Source organism: Perca fluviatilis, chromosome 5, assembly GCF_010015445.1.
Source record: "Perca fluviatilis chromosome 5, GENO_Pfluv_1.0, whole genome shotgun sequence".
Taxonomy (NCBI): Eukaryota; Metazoa; Chordata; class Actinopteri; order Perciformes; family Percidae; genus Perca; species Perca fluviatilis.
Window position 1 is genome coordinate 35,986,060 of NC_053116.1, and position 26,740 is coordinate 36,012,799.

The 26,740-nt window shown below is 43.8% G+C and overlaps 1 protein-coding gene across 1 annotated transcript in view; it reads left to right on the forward strand.

Annotated features, from left to right (window-relative positions):
* The window catches only part of skia (v-ski avian sarcoma viral oncogene homolog a), a 92,434-nt gene extending 67,425 nt beyond the window's left edge, over nt 1–25,009 (forward strand). The window contains exons 2-7 of the mRNA XM_039800641.1: nt 14,124–14,240; nt 15,960–16,075; nt 17,578–17,933; nt 18,138–18,460; nt 21,726–21,956; nt 24,150–25,009. Coding sequence (XP_039656575.1) covers nt 14,124–14,240; nt 15,960–16,075; nt 17,578–17,933; nt 18,138–18,460; nt 21,726–21,956; nt 24,150–24,338 — 1,332 coding nt within the window. The 3' untranslated portion in view covers nt 24,339–25,009. The remainder of the gene's footprint in view (nt 1–14,123; nt 14,241–15,959; nt 16,076–17,577; nt 17,934–18,137; nt 18,461–21,725; nt 21,957–24,149) is intronic.
* Nucleotides 25,010–26,740: the final 1,731 nt, after the last annotated feature.

Sequence of the window (26,740 nt, forward strand, 5' to 3'; positions counted from 1 at the left end):
AGTTTGCTTGCAAAACGTAACGTGCAAAAAATAGTTTAGCTCTATTACATTTGTTTTTGTGAGCCGGAATCCTAATCACGATTAAAATTTGATGTATATCATATACAACGTTCTGAGTGAAACATGATCCTGAACAGTTCAGTCAACGATGGCAGCTCTTGTTAACTAGCTACACCAGCTAGTCCAGAGGGTTAATTACAGGTCAAGAAACGCAGTCAAATTGGCTCAAGACCCAGTCATGACCAGAAACACCCGAGATAACAAAAGTTCCCATTCAGTATTCTTCATAATGTTCATAGAGAGAGTCCAGTGTTTTCCCCCAGTGGCTGCCCACCGGATCTAAGCCACTAAGCCAATTCGGTTGCAAACTTTGATGTAGTCATATTTTCAAATCTCCAGTTAGCTTTTAGCCCTGACTTAACGTACGGCCCTATGGAATCTGTCCCATTGTATTTTTTTAATTCTCAATTTCGCCGTTCCGTCCGTGATTCTGTTGTCACGGAGACTGTTGGGCTGTGACTGGCCCCAGCCGAGGCCCTTGTCACGGGGCTAAACAACTTCTTTTGGGGGAAACCCTGGAGTCAACTGTGATATTCTGTATATCACTCAGTACAGTTATACAACTCTGGGAAGAGCCATCTGTACTACCCCGAGACATCCCCCGTGTAAATACACATCTTTATTCATGCGCCATTTAATACAGCTTTATGATAAAAAGTTTAAGATGTCATAATGGAATTGTCATTATTTAAGATGCATTGTAGCCACAGTATAACTGAGGCGGTGAATCACAGATGGCTCTATGTAGGGGAAATGCTGCGTCTTACTCCAAAGAAGCAGATAATGGTGCCAGCTTTCAATGTCTCCCATGAGGCAGCATCTTTATTCCCCGGCCCCCCCCACCCACTGCAGCTGTAGGTGTCAGTGAGATAGAGACAGAGAAGGCCAGCTTTGAGGTTAAGAATGTAATTGGTGGTCTGTCCCGGGCACTGGTAGCGGAGGGCTCCAGGGATGAGGCTTTAGCACGCGTAATGATGTCTGTAAGATGAGAGGGGATTTGACTGCGAGCCCCCGCCCTCCCTTAAATCCCCCCCTCATCCTCGGAGGATCCTTGCAAACTGAAACCGCAAGGACACGCGGTGCACTGACAATACAGCGAACCCATTATTAGCCATTCGCCTGTCCCATTTGAGGAAGTCTACCCGGACCTCTCAGCCTATTAAATGCAATGAACGTGAATGGGTAACGGTTGTGGACATGAGTAAGGAACACAAGTTACACTACTGCATGTCACATTCCAAACTGTAGCCTGACATCATTCCAGGGGAACGCAAACCTGTCCTAATCCTTTCAGATTAGTGAAAACTTCCTGTGTGTTTAAAGGATGTGGGTCTGGGAGCACCCAGTCATCACCCAGTCATCGGTTGTGTTTTGTGTCCATCTTAGTGCAGTTAAGAAGTGTTGAGAGTTTGTTGTAAGGTGTTGGGATGTGATTTATCATTATGGGATTTGGCCAGCCTCTGCAGCCTGGCTCTGCTGCAGCAAGCTCCTTTGATGTGGGGTCTTAGGCGGGTTCGCTTATTTTGGTGTCTTTGCATTTGTGTCTCTGTGTGTGTGTGTGTGTGTAAATAAGCATGAATTTTCAAACGATAGACTCGTGGGTGCGTGCATGCGCACGAGCGCATGCGTGTTTGCACAGAGCTCTTGGCTAGGTTGTCACATGTTAACCCTGGTGCAGCAGCCTGGACTGTACGGTACCCGAAATGCCTGCTTGTGTTCCAGTGCCCCGTCCGTAATACTTGGAAATCAAAGTGTCAGTTTGTGTATATATGTGTGTACTTGTGTGTGTGTGTGTGTGTGTGTGTGTGTGTGTGTGTGTGTGTGTGTGTGTGTGCCCGCCCGCCCTCCCCCCCAGTGCTATTTATGTATTTGCTTAGCCATGCGACTTAACCCTTTCACAAGCAACCTCAACCTTAGGGCACGTTACACGCCAAGCAGAAATATGCCCTATGCCCCACATTTCCCGATCCTGCGCACACACGCACGCACACGCACAGACGCACGCACAGACGCACTTCTCCCCTCATTACCCATGACTCACATCTGGCCTCCTTTTTAAACGGGGCAGCCTTTTGCACCAAAGCAAGGAAAAGAGCCATCAGCAAATTCCTCCGCACTTGAGCCTACAGCCGTCTTCCAACTAGAATTATGAAAATATTCGATACTATAACAGCAAGAACCATATAAACTGAACTACAGGCCTTTTTTGGATTTTCAACCACAAATAGAAACATGCGGCTGTACGGCTGAAGGAGCTGACGTTCATCAGCAACAGTTATAATTATAAAGGTTTGGGTTGCCATCTAATATTATGAACTAGTAAGCATCAAGACATCTTTATATGAGATTGGACACACAATCACAAGTGACACACACACCACACACACACACACACACACACACACACACACACACACACACACACACACACACACACAGACAGATCAATGGAATTATCCATTAGTGTATCAGCAGGGATTAGAACAACTTTAAAGATGGAGCAAATTGAATTATCCTGCTTTTAGATGGCTCGAAAACATTTGCTGCCTAAGATCATAGAAGGGACATAAAATAATGTTTCTGTATTCATTTGTCCGTTTCTAAACGGGTCTGGTCTAAAGGCAAAGCTGCAGACATAAACTTGATAAGCAATGGTTTTTTTTTGTGGATATGTCCTTTCATTAAATATGAAATGTCTGCCAATCAGTGTCATCCACCTTCAAAATGATGACGATTAAGATTGATTGAATATCCACTATAGAATTGATGAAAGCACACTTCTAAATTTCTATAAGTTAAATTCAATAACTTGTATGCTGTGTTTAAGCCAGCAGGAAAAATACACAGTGTGTGAAATGTAAACGACCAATAGGACAGGTAAAATGTACACATCTCAGCAACAATCCATGATACACTCGTTTTATGGATTATTTCACAATCATCAAAAATCCAATATCAGTTGGGCTATCCTGACAATTTTTTAAGTTAGTGATGTTGCACATTGCAGACCAAATATGTTTGGTATAGGTTCACTATGGAATTGATATTGATATTGGCATGTTCAATGCTAGCATTGGATCCCTCCTAAAAAAACAGCAAAAGCCAAGGAAGGGATGGAAAAGGGATGGAAAAGGAAAAGGGATGGAAAAGTCCAGCTGTATTTACTTACCCACCCCACCCCACCCCCCATCTCCATGTTACGCTTTTGAGCTTTCCGTCTCCTCGGTGGGCCGATCCCTGGCTCTCTCCGGCTGAGAAGAGCTGGTCCCTAACCATTCCCACGGAAAGAGTTGCCAAAACAAATTTGGCGAGAGGAAATGGAGACCCTTCTCCCTTCCCAAACCTCCCAATCGCTTCCCTTTCCTTCCCTTTATCCGTATTTGTGTGTCTGTGTGTGTCTGTGTGTGTCTGTGTGTGTGTGTGTGTGTGTGTGTGTGTGTGTGTGTGTGTGTGCGCGTGTGTGTGCAGGAAGCAGTGGGAAGGCTTGCGGCACACAAGGAGTCCTTTCGTTGCCTTCCCTCTCATTATTCTTACTCTCTGTGTTTTTTTCCATGCATATCACCGTTGTCATGTGAAAACTTATGAAACAATAACTTTGAAGATTTCCGTGTTCTAACTCCAGTTAGAACATTTATTACTGCGGTACATGTTATGTCCCGTCACAGACTTCTGGTGGTCGAGCAGAAAACATGGCTGCTTGTCTTCACGCCCCTTTTTTTCATCTGAGAAATCGTCGTGTTGGTGTGTCCGACTGTTGCTCTCTGTTCAGACTTGATCCCTTGCCACAAACTGTTTACACTTCTCTTGTTTCTGTTCTTTTTTTCCCCCACCCTCATCTTTTTTTTTCTTTTTCTTCCGTTCTTTGCCTTAGTGTCCCTCCCTCCCTCTGTTTTTACTCATGCCTTTCGTTTTGGGCCGAGGGGACTCATTTAGCCTCTGTTCCTCCCAGTTGTGATAACCCTTGCCTAGTTTAGCATTGTGTAGCGTAGCCTAGCATAGCCTGGTTTCACGCATAGAGAGTATATAATGGACCAGCAGACCCCGTTGCTCTGGACGGAGACCAGTGAAGGATATTAGAAGCACTTTTCCGGTGATGGCCAGCTTTACTGCGCAATCTCCAACTGACAGAGACAACGTAAATGTGACGTGAGCAACGTGTCTGAAAGCTGTAAGTCTTCTGGTAGCTGTGCCAAGAGAAATCTCAATCATTCCCAATCTTACAGAGACGGAGAGCGTAGGTATATGTAAGGAGATAACATGGGCCCAGGCTAATTATTGCTAACTAAAATGCTAGTTAACATTAGTAATTAATCCTAAACAGCTCATGTAAGTCGAAACTGCCTGCAAGCTTATCCTGTACTATACGGTAATTCCTCTACTGTGCGACACAATCGTTAGCCTATTTTTACAAAAACGTCTGCTACGGTAGCAACAAAATGGTGCCATAGGAGGTTCGAGTTCTGAAGCGAAGCTTACCCCCTTGGTTTCACGTAGCATAGCCTAGCATAGCTCCCTACTTAGGTGGTGATGGTGGGTGCAAAGCTAATCTAGCATCACCTCCAGCCATTGTAGCAATGTTAGTGTTGAGGGGTCATACTGTGGTTAAATTCCCCCTCTGTGTTGTGGTATTTGCAAAATGTGTAGATGATTTGTAAAATACATAGGGCTAGGCGTCCTTGGTGCTGCAGAAAAAACATTTTGGTCAGTACCAAAAAAAAAAGTTGAGGTTCACCACTGACCTGTCACCTGTACTTGGTTCTACAGCGCGGCGCTAAAAATGTAGCGCCCAAGCTAAGCACATTGTGTACAAGTTCCAGTTGAAGACACACTTCATTCATTTCATATGTAGAAGTGAATGTACAGTAAAGATATCTGTACAACCTTTTGACTTCAAAGACACCTTTCGTTCCACATTGAAAGGTTATGTTATCCGGCAGTTGTTTTTAGGTCAGTCGCCACGAGCATTTCACCTCGAGCCTAGCTAGCGACGGCAGCTTTGGGAGGCTTCTCCTCCTTTTTTATTTCTACCAGCCTCTCTGGAGACCAGTGGAACAGCCGAAAAACATCTCAAATGTAAATTTTTGAAATAAGAAATGTCAGAGCGTTGTACTGTCCCTCCAGGAAAAAAACGCTGGGAGGTGACAGTAGAGCTAGCAGGGTTTTTTTTTTGTTGTTGTACACAGCAGCAGTATCAATACAAGCTGTTTTTGGCGAGGGCTGTGGAAACTAAGTGTTTTTCCTTCGAATAGCTGGGAATGTAGGAGAAGCTTCCCTGCTAATGGGATAAATGATAGCTTATGTGGGGGAGCGGTGGTACGGGTAGGTACTGCTGGGCCTCCGCTCTATATACAGCTACCTGATAGTCTGAACATCTGCCATTTGTCTGCGCGCACACACGCGTTTGTTTCACTATCTTTGTGGGGACCTTCATTGACATAATGCATTCCCTAGCACCTTACCCTAAACTTAACCATCACAACTGAATGCCTAACCTTAACCCTTACCCTAACCATAACCATAACCTAATTTTTAACCCTAATCCTAAAACCAAGTCTTAACCCTCAAACAGCCCTTTAACCTTGTGGGGTCCAGCATTTTGGGCCCCACAAGGTTGTGCAGACCCCATACGTATACTGTATTCCCCGGTTTTTGGACCCCACGAATATAGTAAAACAAGCCCACACATACACACACACACACACACACACACACACACACACACACACACACACACACACACACACACACACACACACACTCCTGTGTTTTTGCCTGGCAGGTGTCTTTGCCTTCGAGTTCTCCGACAAGTCCAACACGTTACACTTATTATATTCCAAACTTGGAGCGAATAAACACAGTTACTTATGTGCTGAGCGCGGGAGAAATTACTCCCCGCCGTATCAAAGTGAATATTTGATGAGGTCATTTCGAGTCTAGTCAGCAAACCGGTTCATCTCGAAGTCAGAACTGCGCCTCAGCAAGACTGAGAACCCGAGAGTCTTGAATAATAAGATGAATTTGATCCTTTCGCAGGGCAGCGCTGCAGAAGTTGTGACTGTAACTATGTAAAGTGTTTTTTTTTTTGCTATTTACTCCGTCGAAGACAGAGGCCCTATTGTTCTCGGCGACTCCCCGGCCAAGGAGACGACGGTGGGGCGAGCCAGTCGCCAAAAAAATTTGAGCTCCGCGCGTGTGTGCGTAACCCACAAACACACGGTCGAGGAATCTCACCGGAGTGAGCAGCCGCGGCGCTCGCTGTATTTTTATCCTGTCCATTTCGTCTGGGTGTCGAACTGCACACACACACACACACACACACACACACACACACACAGAAAGTTACAAACAGCTCACGGTCTTAACACCACTCATAGCGGTTCCGCTTGAAGCAGACATAAAAACTGTTCAAACCCCAGGGGGAATCTAAAGCGCTGCATGCAGCCTGTTTGTTTCCTCCAAGGCCAACAGCTAATGAATTCAGCCTCTAAAGAACCTGAGTGTTCCAGGTCAGCCTTTTTTTTTTTTTTGGGAATAAATAGTGGAACACCATGTTATCCAACACCTGTTTGTTAGCCACCATATGTGGGTTTTTTTGTGGACGATGCTGTACGAGGTGAGCTAAGCTTTCATGTTGCCTCAAGCAGGGGCCCCTCCCTGGCTTCGCCCCACCACGGGCCCCTACGCGAGACACATGCAGGCAGGCCAAATACAGGTCACAGGCAGGGTGCGGCTCTGCTCGCTCTCCTGAGTGAAGAAAGAGTAAAGGAAAACAGGTTGTTTGCCCCTTTTCCTCTTTTACCCCTTTCACACCAAGGGCTCAACCAGGGTTGGCTTTCAGCGCGTTTACATGCACAGTTATCCCATTGCATCACAACGCGCCACCTCCTCAATATTATTATAGATTTCGACACACGGTTTTCATCTTCAAATTCAAGCAGTCATATATATATTTCCCCTTTTTGTTGTATCTGCTCTTAAAAAAAAGACACTTCCTGAATGTAGCGGAGTCTGACCACAGCAGACAACAGACAAAAAAAAAGCAGCGACTGAAAAATCAACAAACATCAGTTGGCGAATACTGGATTATTGTCTCTCACAGAATCGATGCAGAATCGTCTAGGACCGCATCGCGATGCATCGATGCAATGATTAATTTCAACACCCCTGGTAACCGGGGTATGGTATTGGGGCTGGGTAGCCCCATTACCATACCCATACCATTAGACTAGCCCCAATATCAATGCCTTGTTAAATTGAACAGGTGAGAGCCGCATTAACAAAACAAGTTTAACTCAAGGTCCACTTTCCAGCTTCCAACCACATTTCACAATCTTCCTCAGCAGATGGAGTTTGGTCAGTTGTCTATGCTTCTAGAAGTGAAAAATGTTAATGACAATTGAGCAAACTTCATCCGTTGAGTCAGACAATGAGATATGGTAAAAAGTAGGGCTGCACCGGATCACAGAACTCACGGTTTGGATCGGATCACAGTTTTGACTCAACCATTTATATTCATTTAACTTATTTCCAGAGTAATATGCTGTTAAACGACGAAAACGGATGAGAAGGGTATTTTACAATAACTTTGAATGCACCACGAGGTTTACCAGTTTCAAGTAAACGCACCATTCAGTCATGCTGTGTTGTTTTTCCGACAACAGCAGTGACCAAGTGCTAGTTTGTAAAGCTGCAAAGATTTATCGATTAATCGATTAGTTGTCGACTTTTAAATTAGTCGCCAACTATTTTGCTAATCGATTAGTCGGTTTGAGTAATTTTTTAAGACAAAAGTAAACATTCTTTGATTCCAACTTGTTAAATGTGAATACGTTCTAGTTTCTTCTCTCCTCCGTGACAGTAAACTGAATATCTTTGAGTTGTGGACAAAACAAGACATTTGAGGCCGTCGTCTTAAGCTTTTGGGAAACGATTAATCGAGAAAAAAAATCAACAGATTAATCAACCATGAAAATAATCATTAGTTGCAGCCCTACTAGTTTGTGTCTTTAGCTGCAGACTGTTGTAAGTCCCGGTGTTGGAATCCTCTCCAATGAAATACAGTCACCGTTTTACACCGTTTAGCTGTCGGCATTTTTAATCCAGCTGCTAGCTAAATGTACGGACCACTGATCAACTATGGTCCGTTACACCACTAGTTAAAAGCTACAGAAAAAGCTAGCAAGGTGGACCAGGATTTTGTTGTCAAATGTTAACACTGAACCATTTTTTTTCAAATATGTCACACATTCCTGAGACATCACGTGTGTTTTAGTGAAATAATTACTTCTTAGTGGATTACTGGTTTGCCAAACTAACAAAGTTACTTTTTATTTAATATTTTATACGGTACTGTATTAACTATTTGGTGTTACATTATGGCAGTAGTTGGGGGTAAGGTTTAAGACATGAGTCATCTTGGGCCATTACAAGAAATTGAGAAAGATAGTGTTATAGATCCTGCCATGAGTTTGTACTGGAAGCTCTTTTAGCCCCAGGCACTTAATTTGGCCATGCTTCTGCAAGTTTCTGTCAAACTTATTGTGCATGCTTTCTTTCTCTGCGACTGGAATCTTGCTTATTTGTAGAGGACATCCTGTAATCTATGACACAGGAAATGCACTCAGACAAATAGACGAATAGGGTGGGGGTTGCGGATAGACAGCGAGAGGAGGGAGTGCCCGAAAATGAAACCAGCAGGCGGGTATAGATGGAAATGACAGATTGTGTCAAGAAATGGATTGTGTCACATGCGGCTTTATTCAAAGCCAGTACAATTTGGTGACCTTTTTTTGGGTGACAGTCCTGTTGTCAACACCACAGACTGTCTGCTAAGGCGAGTTGAACCACAGCTGGCAGCTTATGTCCTGAGATCAAGTTTTCAGAGGACAGTCATTCCAGAAACCGTGAGCTCCCTCGCAGCCCCCTGGCATCTTTCCAGCGGAGTCAAACAACAACAACCTTTCCTCCAAATGTCTTGCTTACTTGACTGCTTGTTGCTCTAATTAGGGAGAACTTGAAACAGGAATTTAAACGTGGATACGTTGGTCAGAGGTTCTTATTGAGGGGGTGGGGCGGGGGTTTGAAATCTATACCTCCTTTTTTTTTTCTTCCACCGACTCCTTGGATGGAGTTTGATCAGCTGTACGCAACTCTTCATGAACTCTCGCCTGGCTGACTCATTTCTAGTCCAGTGTGGCTTTGCTGTGTCAGTTTACATGCGAACAGAAACAACTCTTTTGATTTATTAAAAATAAAAATAAAAAAGGTTCTAGTCCAGTGTGGCTTTGCTGTGTCAGTTTACATGCGAACAGAAACAACTCTTTTGATTTATTAAAAATAAAAATAAAAAAGGTTAAAGAACAGGATAAAGAACCTAGTGTGTCGCCCCCAAAACGCACCACTGATTTTGGAACATTTCGTGCATTCCTTCAGGGGTCTTTGGGAGCGTTTCAGAAATGTCCGCAGCTTGGCGAGGGAACGTATTATTGAACTGCCTAAAGGTCAACACAGTGAAAGTGTAACAGTCAGTTCTAGAACTTTCGCTTCCCCAGTTGTCTTTTTAACAGTTATGTAAGTTTTCTTCTAAACTGCATGTATCTGCAGATACTTATGGAAATATCTCTTGAATTGGAGCTCTGTGGTGTCCTTTAATTTAGTAATAGATTCAATTATATATAATGTTCTAGAAATCGGGTTGTTTTTACTCCATGATCGTCCGCTAAAGAGGTATTAGAGCGCTGAGACGCAGAGAAGCTTTCAAAAAAGACTGATTAAGACCAGCAAATATGGTTTTGCTTATGTACGAGCGTCAAGAAATCCTTTTACTTTATATTGCTCCAAAAAAATGCAAATGCATTTCATAGTATTTTGTCTCACTGTGACAAACATCAATGGCCTTGCAGACAGAGGAAGTGTTCTGAAACTGAGGGTTTCAGAAGGCACAGACAGTCTTCAACCGAGAAGACTGTTATCACCCCACCCATCCTGTCTCTGCCGCACACAGACACACACACGCACACACACACACACACACACACACACACGCACACACACAACCCCCACAGCCATACAAACAGACATGTACACCCACATCCACTCGCCCAGACACATGCTCACACATGAGCCCCTGCATGGGGCCCCCCTTTGGCAGCTGAGACGGGCCTGCCACTCTCACTATTTCCACATATGCTTCCCCATGACTTGAGGCTTTGTGAGTTTCTCATGCAGGGGCTATTCCTATCCGCCATGTGTGAAGTAAGGGGCTGTAAATTAGCATTTGACTGATTTAGCTTCAAAGGTCCAATATTGATTCTTGGTGCCATTGCTTGGCTAATATCGTGCCAAAAGAAAACTAGCTCTGAGAGCACGACTTTTCACTGGAAACACGGAAAACGGCAATACAATATATACATATCTGACTTTCAGTGAAAGGCCAGATCTGACTTTTAATAAAAAAAAAAGGCCATTGTCACCTCCCAGATACCGGTGTAATGCTAGAGCGTAGATATCATGCCATGTTCTCAGCGTGATGTGTTGGAGCGGAGTACATAGGCGGTGCAGTCTGGGCACGTCTAACACACAGCTCGGCTAATCGGGAAGCCTTATTTTAGAAGTGTGACATCCTGTCTATGCTGTGTAATCCACACCAGACCATAAAGGGTGCAGGCTGCAAAGTGCAACGAAAATGTACAGTATATGCACACATAACGCCTCGCGTATGGTGCGTGCACTCAGTCAGCTTTTTATTCATCAGCAACCTGCTGTAAATTCTTGCCGTAGTATGGCATATGTAAAAGTTTCCAATAAAAGTGTGTCACTCACCCAGGAGTCAGGGTCTCTTTCTTCTTTGTGTGGCTATGTGTGTGTGTGTGTGTGTTTGTGTGTATGTTTATCTTGTGTATCTGTTTTTTTGCTCTCCACATAGGAAGATCTCATGCGCTCTAATGGGATCATTCCAAGTGAATCAAATTCTAGTGAAATTACAGCACTCCTCAGTGTGGCACTGGCTCACCTGAAAACCAGCCCGAGGGCCCCCAGAGAACCAGTGCAATGACATCACCAAGCCGCTTATTTTTATTTATTTTTTAATTGGTTTCTTATCAGCTGGCAGTTTTGCCTGTTAGCCCCCATGTCCACACAGCCCACTGTTCAGTAATCTAGACATGCAGATTTCTCCATCTCTGCCAAAGCTTGACCCCCCATGAGCTCAGCTGCCAATTGTTGACCCCCGACGCTCTCCTCCATCCAAGATTACCGGCGGCCGGATCTCGCCCTGATGGAAAGCCGCGGTGTTGGCAACCGGTAATCCACGAGACGAGGGCTTGCGACGGCGGCGGGGGGTGTGTGTGTGTGGGTGTTTTTTTTTTTGTGCTTTTTTTGTGTGTGTGTGTTGTGGACTGAACGGCGGGTCAAAAAAAACTGCACTTGCCTCAAGCCCTGATTTGCTGTCCTGATATGTAGGACATATCTCTTCATCTCTAGATAACCCACAAACCTACCAGCCACAGTCAGGACTGCTTTTTTTACGATACTAAACAATTAAAATCCATCCTCTTGTTACAAAGAAAGGCTTTATAATCTCAAAATGTTTGTTTGTAGTTGGCTAGTTTGGCAGGTATTTCAGTGAATCCTACACACTGTGGAGAACACAATGACAACAATGGTTATGCATTATGCAAGTGAAATCAGATACTGAAAATGTAATTTAGCTGTCTTTTTTTGGGTGTCTTGGGTTGGGATTTCTTGAAAACCTCGCTCTAGGGGTGGCTATTAGTGCTGGGCAATATATCAATATTATTTCGACATCGATATATGAGGCTAGATATTGTCTAAATTTTGGATGTCCTAACATCGTGATATGACACGACGATAGTGTTGTCTTTTCCTGGTTAAAGGCAGCATCCCAGTAAAGAAATGTAATGTTAACGTACCAGAAGTACTAGCTGTTTTATTATTTGCCTTTACCCACTTAGTCATTGTTTCCACATTATTATCATACCAGCTGTAATGGCTATATCAGTCAGTTGGTCCAGACTGAAATATTTGACCAACTATTGGATAGATTGAGAGAAATCCATAAATGTGATTTCCACATTTGAATGGCCTCTTCAAAGAAACTGACAACAACAGTGTTCCTCTTTTAGATCCAGCGTCAAAGAAATAGTTTTCTCTTGCGTCATGAAAACTTCTCGAGGTGCGCTGCCAGACCCCGGCAGAAAAGTACGTCATGGAAGCGCTCCGGTGCCGTCACGGAAAGTTCTCGAAAGTCCTGGAGCTGTACATCAGGGCTCGCGGACGTGGTGGATTGAGGACAGCTGTCCCATCAGCAGACCTCGGCGGTATTTGTTCGTCTAGCCACGCTACTTCCCTGCGAGAGCAGCTCTGATTACACACACGTGGCATAGCATGACACACTGCCAACATGGGGGAGAGAGATAGTATCTAACCCCTTTACAAATGACCACCTGCTGACACCATAGAGAGAGAGAGAGAGAGAGAACTGTATGAGTGAGTGAATGCCTCCCCTCCAGAAATATTGTAGGTTTGACAGAGCCGGCCCAGATCTGCATCGCATGCGTGAGCTCCACTTTAACCTCATCACCTGTAAACACAGACAAAGGGTGGAAAACATTGGATCCATGACTAAACACTATCTGTTAGAATCGTGGAGCTTTCCTCTACTTGTGTTTGCTGCCGAAAATCTCTACATGCTAATTCATTTGGGTTTTTTGCATGCCCATTCAATGCAAATGTCCAATAACTTAATTTTAAATTTCACATTTATGTTATGTTCCTTTTCAAACGATGTATCTGTAACATCATAAAGTCTAAAAGTTTCCAGAATTTAAATCCCTGGAAAGAAAGTACTTTAGTGTTTTAAATCCAGATATAAGAGGTATTGTTTATTTTTATTTTACATAACATGTCAACATAAGACCCATGCAAAGTAGTAGGACTTGAAGTTGGTTAATTTCCTGATGCATACACTGTGTATAATCTATAATATATAGCAATTGCTTTTAGCATGTGTATAGGCATCTATTTGTGTGTGTGTGTGTGTGTGGCGCAGCTAGTGACAGCCACAGCTTGGAGAAGCTGAGGTCATAGCCACGAAGCCAGCCTAACAGAGGAAGAGAAACAAACCCTTAGTTGTTTGTCTGTATGGTTGTGTCTGTGTGTGATAGACAGAGGGGGAGAGAGGCGCGCGCGCACACACGCACATGCACACACACAAACACACACACACACACGCTTGGACACGCGGCCACACACTGCCCCAGTCACCTCTAGCCTTCTCTGTTGGCTGCCCATGAGCAAACACACCTAGCTGTATTGGATTGTGTGTGAATTAACAAAGTCAGCACCGCACAGCTGCATGTAAACACACTCGCACTTCCAGCTATCAGACACACACACACACACACACACACACACACACACACACACACACACACACACACACACACACACACACACACACACACACACACGTACGTTATTGGTCTGTCTGACACTATTGGGTGCATTCTCAGTTCACTGACATTATAGTGTGACAGCTCTTAGCCAGCTGCCAAGTTGACATCCTGTGCAAATCGGGGGATCGACTCAGATGTGTCGATGAAAGACATTTGGCATTTTTTGTGTCAGTCGAAAGAAAATATCAGTAGAAAACTGCAAAGTGTAACTATAATTTCTTTTTTTTGTTCAATTCAATCTTCATTTTGTTCAATCAAAGAATGTTGGAAATGATTTCCTTTCATTTGTTTTAAATTCAACAAGCAATTTAGTTGTATTTTAGCAGAACACTGAAAGCAGCAGAACTGAGAACACTTTAATATCTGCTTATTTATCGCAGGTAATATAGTTATCGCTGTATTCAACAATGGTATCGCTTTGCAGACCGAAGATGGTCCCGATCATAAGTTTATATAAGCACGCAATGTCTTTGTGAGAAGAGAAAAAAAAGAGGATTTGCTAAATTTCCCCTGAGTGAAATACAGCCAAATGTCACTGTCTTGCTTTTTTTTTTTTAACTGAAAGCAAATGTCCTTCTTTTCTTCCAGGCGTCTGATCCCATCCCGATCAAAAAGCCCAAACATGAAGACTTCCCATCGCAATTCCTGCTGGCTGACAAAGAGAAGCAGCACGACTGGCTCCAGTCCCTGGGCGCCTCCAATAAGGTTGGTGTTGCTATGCTCAGGGGGGATAGGGTTGAGGACGACGACGACGATGAGGATGATGCATGGTGCATGGGATGAGATGTCATGTAATATTAGACAGAAGTTTTCGGATGGAAGGCAGCGTTTTAAATTTAGATTTGGCGAGCCGCGCTAACGGAGGGGGTAACTGTAGACGCCACCAGCCCCCGCAGATTGACTTACTGAGATGGAGCGAAGTTTGAGAGACCAGTGTAACAAAATATAACCACAATATAATGATGGATGTCCCCTGTGAAGATCGATATTCCCTAATAAAAAAAAAAATCTGCTATGGAGATAAAGTTAGGATGGAGGTATACTTAGAACGTCTTCGACAATTAATCTTCACACGAACCCCTCTCCGGTCACATAACTCATCAATCTGTATAGCACGATTACTTACCGTGACATATTCACACCCTTTTAATCAACGGGCTGGTCGGGCTGGGTACCAAATTCGATACTTTTTGGGCACCGACCTAATTGCCTCCTTAGGATCGAGTATCGGAAAAAAAATGCCCAGACCAAATTTCAATACTTAGGGAGCAAATCTCATCGGCAACAGTGAGCCAATGAGCACGCAGCATGCTTCTGCCAAGATCTAACATGCTGGTGATTGGCTGTCTAACGTTACACGTCATAGAGGCAGGCAGGAAAAAGTCTTCGTTACACAGAGACGGGGCTCACGTATAAAACATTTGGTTCCACGTTCCTTGAAGGTATCTACATAAGAGTGACATGACACTGTCATGAACACATGACACAGTCGTGACACATGAACCCTAACCCAAACTCTAACCATAACTTGTCACGGCAAAAACCGAATGGCACTTACTAAAAGAAGCGTTATGTCATAAACGTTGTCATGACACGTTCATGACACTCTTATGTAGATACCTTCAAGTAAAGAGTAACTAAACTTTTGTGCTGTAATGTGTCATGTTGTAATTCCTTTTTGTCAAAACGGATTTCCATAAAATTGGTATTGAATAAAGTATTGTTCAGGGACCGGTATCGAAGTCCCGGTATTGGTATCAGTATTGGTACCGGTATCAAAGATTTTTGAAGGATACCCAGCCCTACGGACTGGTCTACATGAAAAGCACTTTGTAACACTAATAAGTGACTATGTATAATCACGAGTAAAGCCCCAAATGTCTAATTAGATTCATAATAATTTTTACTTGTTCTTTGATCAGATTTAAATCGAAATGGCTTTCAATATTAGACTGTATATTAATTTTAATTTGTAGAATAACGCATTTTTTGTTTATGTTTATGTCAAAGTCAGGTATCGTATCGGCATCCAAACATTTCAAACGATGTCCAGCCCCGACTGGATACAAAAATGGAACAACTGTTATTGAGCTCGCTGGCTGGGTATCATTACTAAATGTAATCTATTTATTACTTGGTAACTAGGGCTGCACGATATGAGGAAAATTTCAAATTTGCAATTATTTTGACTGATATTGCGATATGATTCACGACATTGGAGGGAATTACCATTTTTCTTTCGGTGATTTATGCCAGGATCTATACCAAAAGTAGTCTGTGGGATATTATATGATTTGTCGGTCGGGATGTCTCTGCAGCAACACAATACTTACTCAATAACAAATATTGCCATTTCAATCAAATTGCGATTAATTTTGCAGCCCTACTTGTGATTTAAAGTATTATCATTGTCTTCTTTTTCAGGGGCTTAACTGCTTGCAGCCGAGGCAGAGGCCCTCAGCTTTTAGACCCTGGTCCCCCCACATCTCGGCCGGGGAGAAGGAGCCCTCCAGTCACCCCCTGGCCCTGCTGAGAGACAGGTGAGCTCAGCACAGGGCCGGACAGCCAGCTCCACTCTCACCAAACAGCCCTTAACTGACCCCAAAAGACATAAAGGAATAATGCATTATGTTGCCTCTAAGGCTACGTCTACACTACTACATTTTGGTTTAAAAACAAATATATTTTATATTTTTTTTAACGTAGTGAATGGAATCCAGTGTAGCCGGTTAGCATGTTGTGAGTAAAAGTGAGCCAACAAAAGACAAAAAAACAACCTAATTACTTGCACTGAGACAAAAAATGCGTTGGCCCACCTATCTACAGCCAGGGGAGACCGTGATAAACCCTATTTCAACAAACGGTGGCGTATTCCTTACAGCAAAACACTTACTTTTCGCCATTGTTCTTTCTCCAAATTATTTTCTGTACTTTGAAATTACACATCCATGCTTTTCAACGTCAGACAATCTGCTTCCCGTTTACACAGGCACACACATGCCAACGGTCATGTGATATGCGTTGGCAGGCGTGTTAATATGGATGGAGATAAAACTCACTTGTGGGACGTGGGATTTTTTTTTTTTTAAATGCTTAAAAAAAAAAAAAAAAGAATATATATATATATATATATATATATATATATATATATATATATATATATATATATATATATGTACAGCAGTAGTGCGGATGTAGCCCAAGAGAAGCTTTTACTGCAAGAGACGACAGCCATTTTGTTCAGCTGGATCTGATGAGCTCCCAGCATGCTCTCTCACTTGTCTGGGTGGGCAGGTGTCAGAGGGGTCAAGTCTGACTATACCACAGCCTCCCACTCTCCACCATTCACACACATTTGACACACACTCATACCGTGGGCACCCACTTGGCATGGCGCTGCCAGTGCAGGCTGCACCATATCACAGCTGATCTTGCCCAGTTTGTCATTAAGTGGGAGGAAAGAGCTGCAGGCACTTTATTTGAACGTTTCTCTGCCCTGGTTGGCATAGGCAGTTCAAAAACACACCATACAAAATGAAACTGGCTGTGTTTACTTGCATGCAGAATTCATATCTTGTTCATAAAGTAACCTTGATGTAGAGGAAGAGTCATGACCCAAAAAGCCAAAAAAATAAATAAAAAATAGACATAACCAGGGGGCCGCCTCTAGCTCACCCAGTAAGAGCGTTCGCCCCGTGTTGGCTGAGTCCTGCAGCGGAGCAGGGTTCGATTCCGACCTGCTGCCCTTTGCTGCGTGTCATTCCCCATCTCTCTCCCCCCTTTCATGTCTATCCACTTTCAAATAAAGGGAAAAGCCCCCAAAAGATAGTCTTTAAAAAACAAAAAAAACAACATATCCAGGCACTCATGGTTGGTTACGAAAAAATAAAAGGCCTTTAATTCATTTGGCAAGGCATTTAAAAGCACACCAACGCTTGTGGGATGGAGCCTTTCTCAGGGTGTAGTGACACAAAGAGACAAACAAAGAGTCTAAATGTATGTATGTTATTGTACGTAAGCATCATGTCCCGTGTCATTTTAGCTTCTACAACTACAAGAGCCTGGAGAAAGCTGTGGCCCCTAACGTCGCCCTCACACCACTGCCCCTGGGGAATGTGGGTCCCATGTCCCCGTCGGTACCCAGCACCTCCCATCCAAGTGGAGGTGAACCCCCAGGCGAGGGCGCCAACTCCAGTTCCAACTCCAACTCCAACTCCAGGCCTCACAAGAGGAGAGCCACAGGGGAGCTCCTGCCCCCGGCGCCAGAGGACCCCTGCCCTCCGTCCTCCGCTGCCAGCAAGCTACCGGCGCCGGCGCCGCCCCCACCACCGCCGCCACCGCCACCTCAGGACGACAAGGACTCTGAGGTGGAGATCGAAGTGGAGAGCCGCGACGAATGTAAGCAAAGAGCTCAATGCCATCAGCTAGATATGTGTAGATTGTTTGTTACGGGGCTCGACCTCACAGCTAAATCGAGCCCCGGTTTGACAAGATCAACGGAGTCTTGACAACGGGAAAGGCTCCAGCTAAATTCAACCGCCAGAACATGTCCGCTTTCCCACAAACCTCACCCTCTGTCGTGTCTCTGGTCTCTCCGAACAGTCACTTCGTCCCTGTCCTCCCTGTCGTCCCCGTCTTTCACCTCGTCCAGCAGCTCGGCCAAGGACTTGAGCTCGCCGGGCGCCCAGGGGCCCGTCTGCACGGTCACGTCGGCCGAGGGCCCCGCGGCCACGCCCGCCGCAGCCCCCGTGACCCCTTCAGAGCTGGGGCTGGAGTCGGAGCTGGAGAGCCTGAGGCAGGCGCTGGACAGCGGACTGGACTCCAAAGAGTCAAAGGAGAAGTTTCTGCATGAGATTGTTAAGATGAGGGTGAAGCAGGAGGAGAAGTTGGGATCAGCCTTGCAGGCCAAACGCAGCCTCCAGCAGGTAGGGTTCAGATTATTGTAAGAATGTACGACGTGTATCGAAATATATCTTTCCCATTGTCAAATGAGAACATTCATACATGTACATGTTTTTTTTCAACCTGGTGAACTTTTGTGTCTAAGTGACTGATGTGAACAACAATCTTTGACATTGGTCCAGTATTAAGCAAGCTCGCTGCATTCGGCAGTCAGATAAACAAGCTACAATGTTATTGGGCAGTTGCTAAACCTTCAATTTCTGTCCACAAAAGTGCTTGTCTTGCCACTGACATGCTTACATTATTAGTCTGAATGTCTGACAACATTATGGAAAGGATCTCTACGGATATCGACCTTTCTGTTAAAAAGTAAGATTCTTTTTTTTAAACATAAAAACTTCCACGAAATTGCTATTGCTAAACCCACCAGTACTCCGTGTAAATAAACAGTAATTTTATCTTTGTAAAATACATATAATTTGAAGTCAGCAGACACAAAATAAAACCTTTTAAAAAGCTGTTCTGGTTCGTCTTTCCACTTTTCCGACAATCAACACTTTGGTTTGGTTGAAATAAACACATGGTTTATCGATTTTACATGTAAAAAAAATACGCTGGCTCTATACACGCTGAAAGCATTGTTTATTTAAAAGGAGTCTGGCAAATTTAGCGATAGAGATCTCGGAGCTGTTTCTGATTATACAAAGAGGATTTTACTCTTTAAAAACAAGGTCTATCTCTGTAGGGGTCTTTACCATTATGTTGTCAGACAGCTGCCTGTCACCGTGTTCTCGCTAAATACTGGACTCATTTCAAAGATTGTTGTTTCAATCAGTCACTTACACACAAAAACATAGGGAAATATATGTAAGCATAGAGAAACTGCTAGCATAGCTTCATTAGGAGTGACAACATACACCTTCCAACAACTCCAAAGCCAGAGAGCCACAAAGCTGTAGACTTTGAAACATGTACTCACATCAAACAACAAACTTGACACTTGACTTGGACTTGACCTTACTCGAGACTTGAATGTGTTTTAAGTGAAGTCATGGATTCCGCTTTTGAAAAATAAAAGCACTATAAATTTGCTATCCACTATTAAGATCAGAAAGGAAAACGTTGTCATGTTGCAATGTCATGTTAACGGTCGACCCGGAAAGAGTTACATCTTGACTTGTAATTTGTGAACTGACTTGGACTCGTCCCGACTTACTCGAGGTATGACTTGGAGTTACGTTGATTAACTTGACACTTTGCTTGGAGCTTATCTTTATTGAATTGAGACCTTGACCCATTGACTCTGACTTCTTTGATTCACTCGAGACTTGACTCGGACTAGTTTGGATTGACTGACTCGAGACTTGACTTGCAATCGCCCCAGAAGTTTTTTTTATAACAGCTCCTCCAAAGACAACTTAAAACACAATATGGAATTTTCAATTTTCATACCACATATAGGAGCAAACTGCTTTCATTCTGGGCCACCAATCAGTCAAATGTGTCAAAGTTGTGATTGTCTGTTTGGCAAATAATTAAAGATGGAGACTCATACAAACCGTGACAAAGGTTGCCCATAGCGACAGCCTAATATCACTGGATAGCTGCCAGTATTTAGATCTACAACCCTGGTGATTAGATGTCTCTATTCTCACACTGATATGCTATAAATAGCTACTATATGATTTCATTTCAGTGAATACGCCATAACGTGCATCACTGTTGGCTGAGAGAAAGGGATTTCCCGGCCCGAGCGGCCCGTGGCAACTCATAGGAACCTTAAGCTTCTCCCTACGTTCCTGAAATCAGACGTGACACAAAGTTTTCAAAGTTGGCACACTGAGGAAATTACTTGAGCTCAGGCATCAAAATGCAGAAGTGGATTAGAAGTCATTATCACTGTCAGCGAAGCTTAGCATGAGTTGGCAAGTGTTAACAAAGGGAGGGGATGTTGCCGCAAAGGGAAAGGCCAGACTTCCATTTTTATTTTTGGTCTTGGACTGAGAACAAGAAAACGCCGACGAAGGAGCCTGTGTGGGTGAGCAGCACAAAATGCATCCTGAGCAAAAAAAAAAAAAAAAAAAAAAAAAAAAAGCAATTCCAGCCTGACAGCTTTCCACTTTCACTTTCCGTCAATGTTTAGAGGACCTGTGGAGAGGCAACACACACACACACATCCAACCCAAATCTACAAGCTAAATAAGAAGTGGCGTTAGTTTAAAACAACCCACTGTATAGCATTCCTGCTGTGTTGAGTTGAACTAACCCTGATGGGTGTTGACAGAGTTCCCCCTGCAGAGTAAAGGGTGTGATGGGGATTGTTTCTTTTCACTCTTTGTGAAGGAACCAACAAAGCCTGACAACGGACATGTTTGTCTCACCTGCTAGCTTTCTCACGAGAAGGCTGCGAACGCATACACAAACACACTTTCTTCCAGTGATTCAGAGGAAGGAAACCTGTCAGCCCACACTTTGCCCTAAGCCTTACCTGGCTCAGTGTAAACAGTGACACTGCAGCCGGCTGTAACTAGGCAAGGCTCTCGGGTGTCAACTAGGTAAAACAGCTAGGGGGTGGGGGGGAAAAATTGATTCATGTATCTATCGGGATTTTTAAGAGTTTTTTTAAAATCGATTCTTTCCCCCGGAAACAATATTTTTTTTTATTACTTTTTTTTAACCAATGATTCACCCTTAATATTTTCTGTTTGTATGGTAGCGCCGACAGTGACTACATCATCTCCGTATCCAGCCAAACTGAGCGAAAGCTGACTGACTGACTGACTGACTGACTGACATGTGATGTGCATTCTTCAATCAGTTTTTTTTGGGCGCCCGGTTAGCTCAGTTGGTAGAGTGGGCACCCATATATAGAAGTTTACCTGCGGCCCTTTGCTGCGTGTCATTCCCCCTCTCTCTCCCCATTCGTTTCCTCAGCTGTCCTGTCAATAAAGGCCTAAAAATGCCCCAAAAAATATTCTTAAAAAAAATAAAAATAATTGTTTTTAGAAATGATATATTGTATTATTCAACTTTTGTTTTGGTTAAAGGAAAAGAAAATACTCAACACTATCGAATCGCAATACTTCTAGAATCGTAATACAAATTGAATCTGGCACGTATGTATCCCCGCCCTGAAATCAGCCATGTGACAGATAAACCCACTGGTCTCACCACTCGCAGACTTTTTTTTAATTTTTTTGTATCGATACATTCAAATTATGTAAAGAAAAAGTGCATAATAATCGTATATAGCCCAGAATGCTAACTTGTTCACTCTCCCGTTCCCAGGAGTTGGAGTTCTTGCGGGTGGCAAAGAAGGAGAAGCTGCGGGAGGCCACGGAGGCGAAGCGGAACCTCAGGAAGGAAATTGAGCGCCTGCGAGTCGAGAGCGAGAAGAAGATGAAGGAAGCCAACGAGTCGCGGATCCGTCTGAAGCGGGAGCTGGAGCAAGCCCGGCAGCTGAGAGTGTGCGATAAAGGCTGCGAGGCCGGTCGGCTCCGCGCAAAATACTCGGCGCAGGTCAGTTAGCCGCACGTAGACGCAGCGTCAGAAAGGGTTCGGGCTGGGTTTCAAGAATCGGTCCAAAATAATGTGAACATTGTGTTAGATGAGTTTTCCATTGTAAACAAAGAAGAAGATAAAAATAAAAGAAAATATAAAAACACACATACAGTATATACATACATATATTGTCTACATACATACATACACACACATACATAAAAAACCCTTTGCGTAAATACAAATTCCCAATATAAGTTTGAGGTATATATATTTTTTTGGAACAATGTGTTATTGAGTTTTCCATTTTAAACAAAGGAAAAAAAGAGATAAAAGAAAATGTATAAAAACACCCAGACACACATATATATATATACACACACATATTGGCTATATACATACATACACACACATACATACATAAGTTTTAGGGGCATAATAATAATACATTTAATAGCAAGATAAGTATAAAAACATCAATAACAACTAGAGATATATGTGAAAAAGGTGCAGCAAAACAGCGTAGAAACAGGATAGAATGTAACTATGTTGAAGAGTACACAAAAAACTTTATAGATACATATATGCATATAAAGTTTCAAATAAAAACTTTTAACATAGGATGAAACTTTAGATAAGATAAGATAGACACCACATTGGGGAAATTCACTCATCACAGCAGCTCAATACAGCACAAAAAATAACAAAAAGTAGTAATAACTGTAATATGAACACTTCTTGTATTTACAGGTGGGGAGAATATGCACACAGATGAATATACATACGAGTATGAAAAAAGGCATATTGTACACGTCATTATTTTCACGTGGCGAGAACATATATACTGATATACAGATGAATATACAGATGGATCTGAGATGGCACGTTGCACAGGTCACAGTAAGATGTGCAGAGTAATACATAAATAACGATTTAATAGCGCAGACTAATTTTTATTTGACCAATCTGTTGATGATACTGTTGAGAAAACGTGGGACACGGAGACAGACGCTGACAGTCCGATGAGTGCGACTGTGACGGTAGAAAGTCTAGACGCTTGTGTCAACACCCTCCGAGTAATTGCAGTGTTTCAGAGGCTCGCTGTCTCAAAACGCTGTTAAGGTCAGCAGAGGAAAAAAAACACACACACACATTTCCTCTTCCCCAGTCAAAAATAAATGGGCGTAGCCCCAAGTGCACAGACGTAGGATAAGCCCCCCTGCCGCCCCTCGAAAGGAAACAGGAAGAGACGTCGACTTCCCTCGGGCACCATGGGAAATGCAGATTAGACCAAACAAGAGGGAGGTTATGCTCTCAAGCTGCGTCTGCGCCACCTCCCCGCAGAGACTGCAGTCGGCTTTCGGGAAGGCTGTCGTTAGGACGAGATGTTTACCAGAGCTGCGAAATCCTACTGGGGCCGAATGAACACAAAATGCTCATTTGAAGTCGATTAACCCTCTCGTTGTCCTCGGGTCAGATTTGACCCATTTTCAAAAGAGTTTTTGAGGTATTTGGGGCTTCTTTCAACCACATTTTCAAAAAAAGAAGTAACTGGTTCCCTACAACCTTTACTCTTCACAAGTCAAATAAATGATCAGTTCACATTGAATTTGGGTGTTTTATTTCATAGCATCTGAAGGCAAAAAAATGATAAAAATAACTTTGAAAAAAAAAGTGACAAAAATGTCAAAAGGCTCGCCAAAATCGCCAACAAAATCAGGAAAAGTCACGAAAGAGACAACCAAAACATTGCAAAAAAAAATAGTTTTCATTTAAAATTTTGACCCAGAAAAACTAAAAGCTGCTTTTCGGTCGACAGGAAGACAACCCGGGGATGGAGGAAGACATTTGATTGGAGCGTTATCTTTGCGCTCTCAAAGATCACTTGGCTAAAAAAGTTTAACTGTCGACTGTTTCTAGACGTCAGCTTGATAGCATGTACAACTTCAACTTGATTTGTGTCCCCGAAGGGCGATTAGGTGTGCAGCAAATATAAATACATACAAGACACACACATATATAAAAATTCTACACACAGTCCAACAGTTTTTTGTCTAGAACAGGATGACATGTTTAGCGTGTCTGAATGAAAAAGCTATGTAAGCAGTGGATGTACACAGTGACAGCTCAGTTGTTCTGAGCGGGGCCAATGGTTGGAGATTACGCTCTGTCCCCTGTAGTCACATCTGCTTCCTGCCATGTGTTTCCCAGATCGAGGACCTCCAGATGAAGCTGCAGCACGCCGAGGCCGACCGCGAGCAGCTCCGAGCCGACCTGCTGCTGGAACGGGAGGCCAGGGAGCACCTGGAGAGGGTGGTGAAGGAGCTACAGCAGCAACTCTGGCCCAAATCCAACAGCGACAAGGAGGGGACGCCCAGGGACAAGCACGCTGACAACTGACCCAGCGGCCAACCTCGCCGCCGCGTCCGACCATTCCCTCCCCACCCCCCTCCCCACCCACATTGCCGCGAATAGAGACAGAGCGCAACGCTTGCCGCTCTCCGTCGACTTGTATTGGGTGACGTCGCTTCCTCGTCAATTCCATCTGCTAGCAAACGCCAGAAGAACGCCTAAACGCTGCTGTGTGGTGGGATGCACTACCAACAGTGTGTATACCCCAGAACTTAAGTTTCTATAAGCTGCCGACTAAGGATGTAACCATGCATTGAAAATCGGTTAAAAATCGATTTAAATGTGAAAAGATTCCAACTGGTTGAGATGAAAAAAACAAACATTACTACTAACATCACACAGCAGGTAACGTTAGCCGGCCGTTAGCTCGTAGCGTTAGCTGGCTTAATCACGGTTAAAACGCTGACAGCTAAACGGTTGTAAAGTGTGTCTGCAGTACAACAGTCTGCAGCTAAAGACACAGAGGGGACTACTGCAGTGACGGGACTGAAGTGTTGCATTTGAGTACGGCTCCGTAAGCTTGTGTTGCGTTTAATGTTAATGTAAAATACCCTTCTGCCATGTAGTGTGTCTTCTCTCTTTTGTGTTTCTTTCGATAAGAGGACACAACTGCTGTTTCGCACAGTTCTATATATAAATAAAGGAATATTTTTCAGTCATTTCATTCATTTTTTTTTTTTGAGAAAATCGTGTCGTGAACTTAGGATCGTGAATCGAATCGCGAGTTGAGTGTGATCGTTACATCCCTACTGCTGACCCGAAAAACATTTTGTTACCAAGTCAAATATTCAAACGTCAGTTTAGGCGAACTAGATGTCTATAGGTTAAAGGTGCTCTAAGCGATGTCACGCATTTTTAGGCTACAAAATTTTTTGTCCCATACAGCAAACATCTCCTCACTATCTGCTAGCTGCCTGTCCCCTGAACACACTGTAAAAAAAAAAAACGCGGCCTCTGTAGACAGCCCAGGCTCCACAAACGCCAACAACAACAAAGTGGCCAACCTGCACCACCAAACATAACAAACAGTGTTCCAGGGTTCCAGCCAATAACTGACAAGAAGGATTGATTTGGGGGGGGGGGGGACGGGCTGAGGAGGAGGGAGGGGCGAGCTAGTCTCGTTTTATTTGAAAATACTTTGAACGTCAACAAGAACAACGTCTCCCAACATCGCTTAGAGCGCCTTTTAAGCGAACGTATCGTTAGCTTAGTGTCAGGGTCCCCCAGTCTCCCCATTCTCTCTGCTGATTCCTGCTGATACGCCTGTATCCACTTTAGTCTTCATCAAAACTCTGGTTTTTTTTTCGAGTCGGCAGCTTATAAAAATAACGTAAGTTATGAGTTCTTCACATTGTTGGAAGGTGTAATAGCACCGCGCAGCAGCGTTTAGGAATGTTTCTGTTGTTTGCTAGCAGACGGAGTTGAGGAGGAGGAAACCTTTCCGCAATACAAGTCAACGGAGAGCGGAGAGTTCTTCTTTTCCCCTTTCGGTGGTGGTGGTGGTGGTGGTGGTTGGGGGGGGAGGTGGGGGCGGGACTGAAATGCACTCTGTCTCTATCCCCAACGTCTTCTGCCCAAATCAGACCATAAACACACCCAGATGTGCCGGAGCACCACTGTCCATCACGCCTGCCCCGCAAGAAGGCCCAGATAAGCCTGTCGCCCTCCGACCAGAGACAAAAGAAAGAGGACAACAACAAAGAACGAGGGAGCGCTGTTCTTATCCACGGCCGTGAAAAGTCAAGTGAGTGGTTTCCTTGGAAAAATGACTGGAAACGGCAAAGTACAATGCTGCAACAAGGAAACGGGTGTTTCTCTAAATCAAGCACTGACTCGCACCTTCCGAACTCACAGAACTAAAAAAAAAAGAAGAAAAACGGGATCCCGAGAATGAAAGAGAGAAACAACAACAAACCACAGACGTTATAGGACAGACTGTGGCCGTGTCTGGCTTTTCTCCCAACGAGAACACAAGTGACGGACGTCTGTGATAACGAATGCTGAAAGATGATCATATTATATCCGAGTTATACAGCCGTCGGGAGGGGTTACAGCTGTGTGCGTCGTCGTCGTCGCCGCCGCCGCCGCCCACCGTCCCTCGCCGCGACGACGACGACGACGACGGAGGACTTTGAAGACACTCGTCAGCTATTTGAGAGACTACATAGCGAAGTGTAGAAGAGACGGTTTCTTTTGTTCCCTCTGTTCTGTTTAAAAAAAAATATATATATGAAAAAAAAATTCAAATGAACTGTCCACAGTGCCACCGTGGTTTTTGTCGGTTTTTCAGGAAGCCATCGCAGTCTGGGGGGGGGGGGACATCCAGTTCAAAGTTCAAGCGAGCCGTCTTTTCCTCCCATTGTTGTGTTTTTAATGAAATCCTCTCTTTC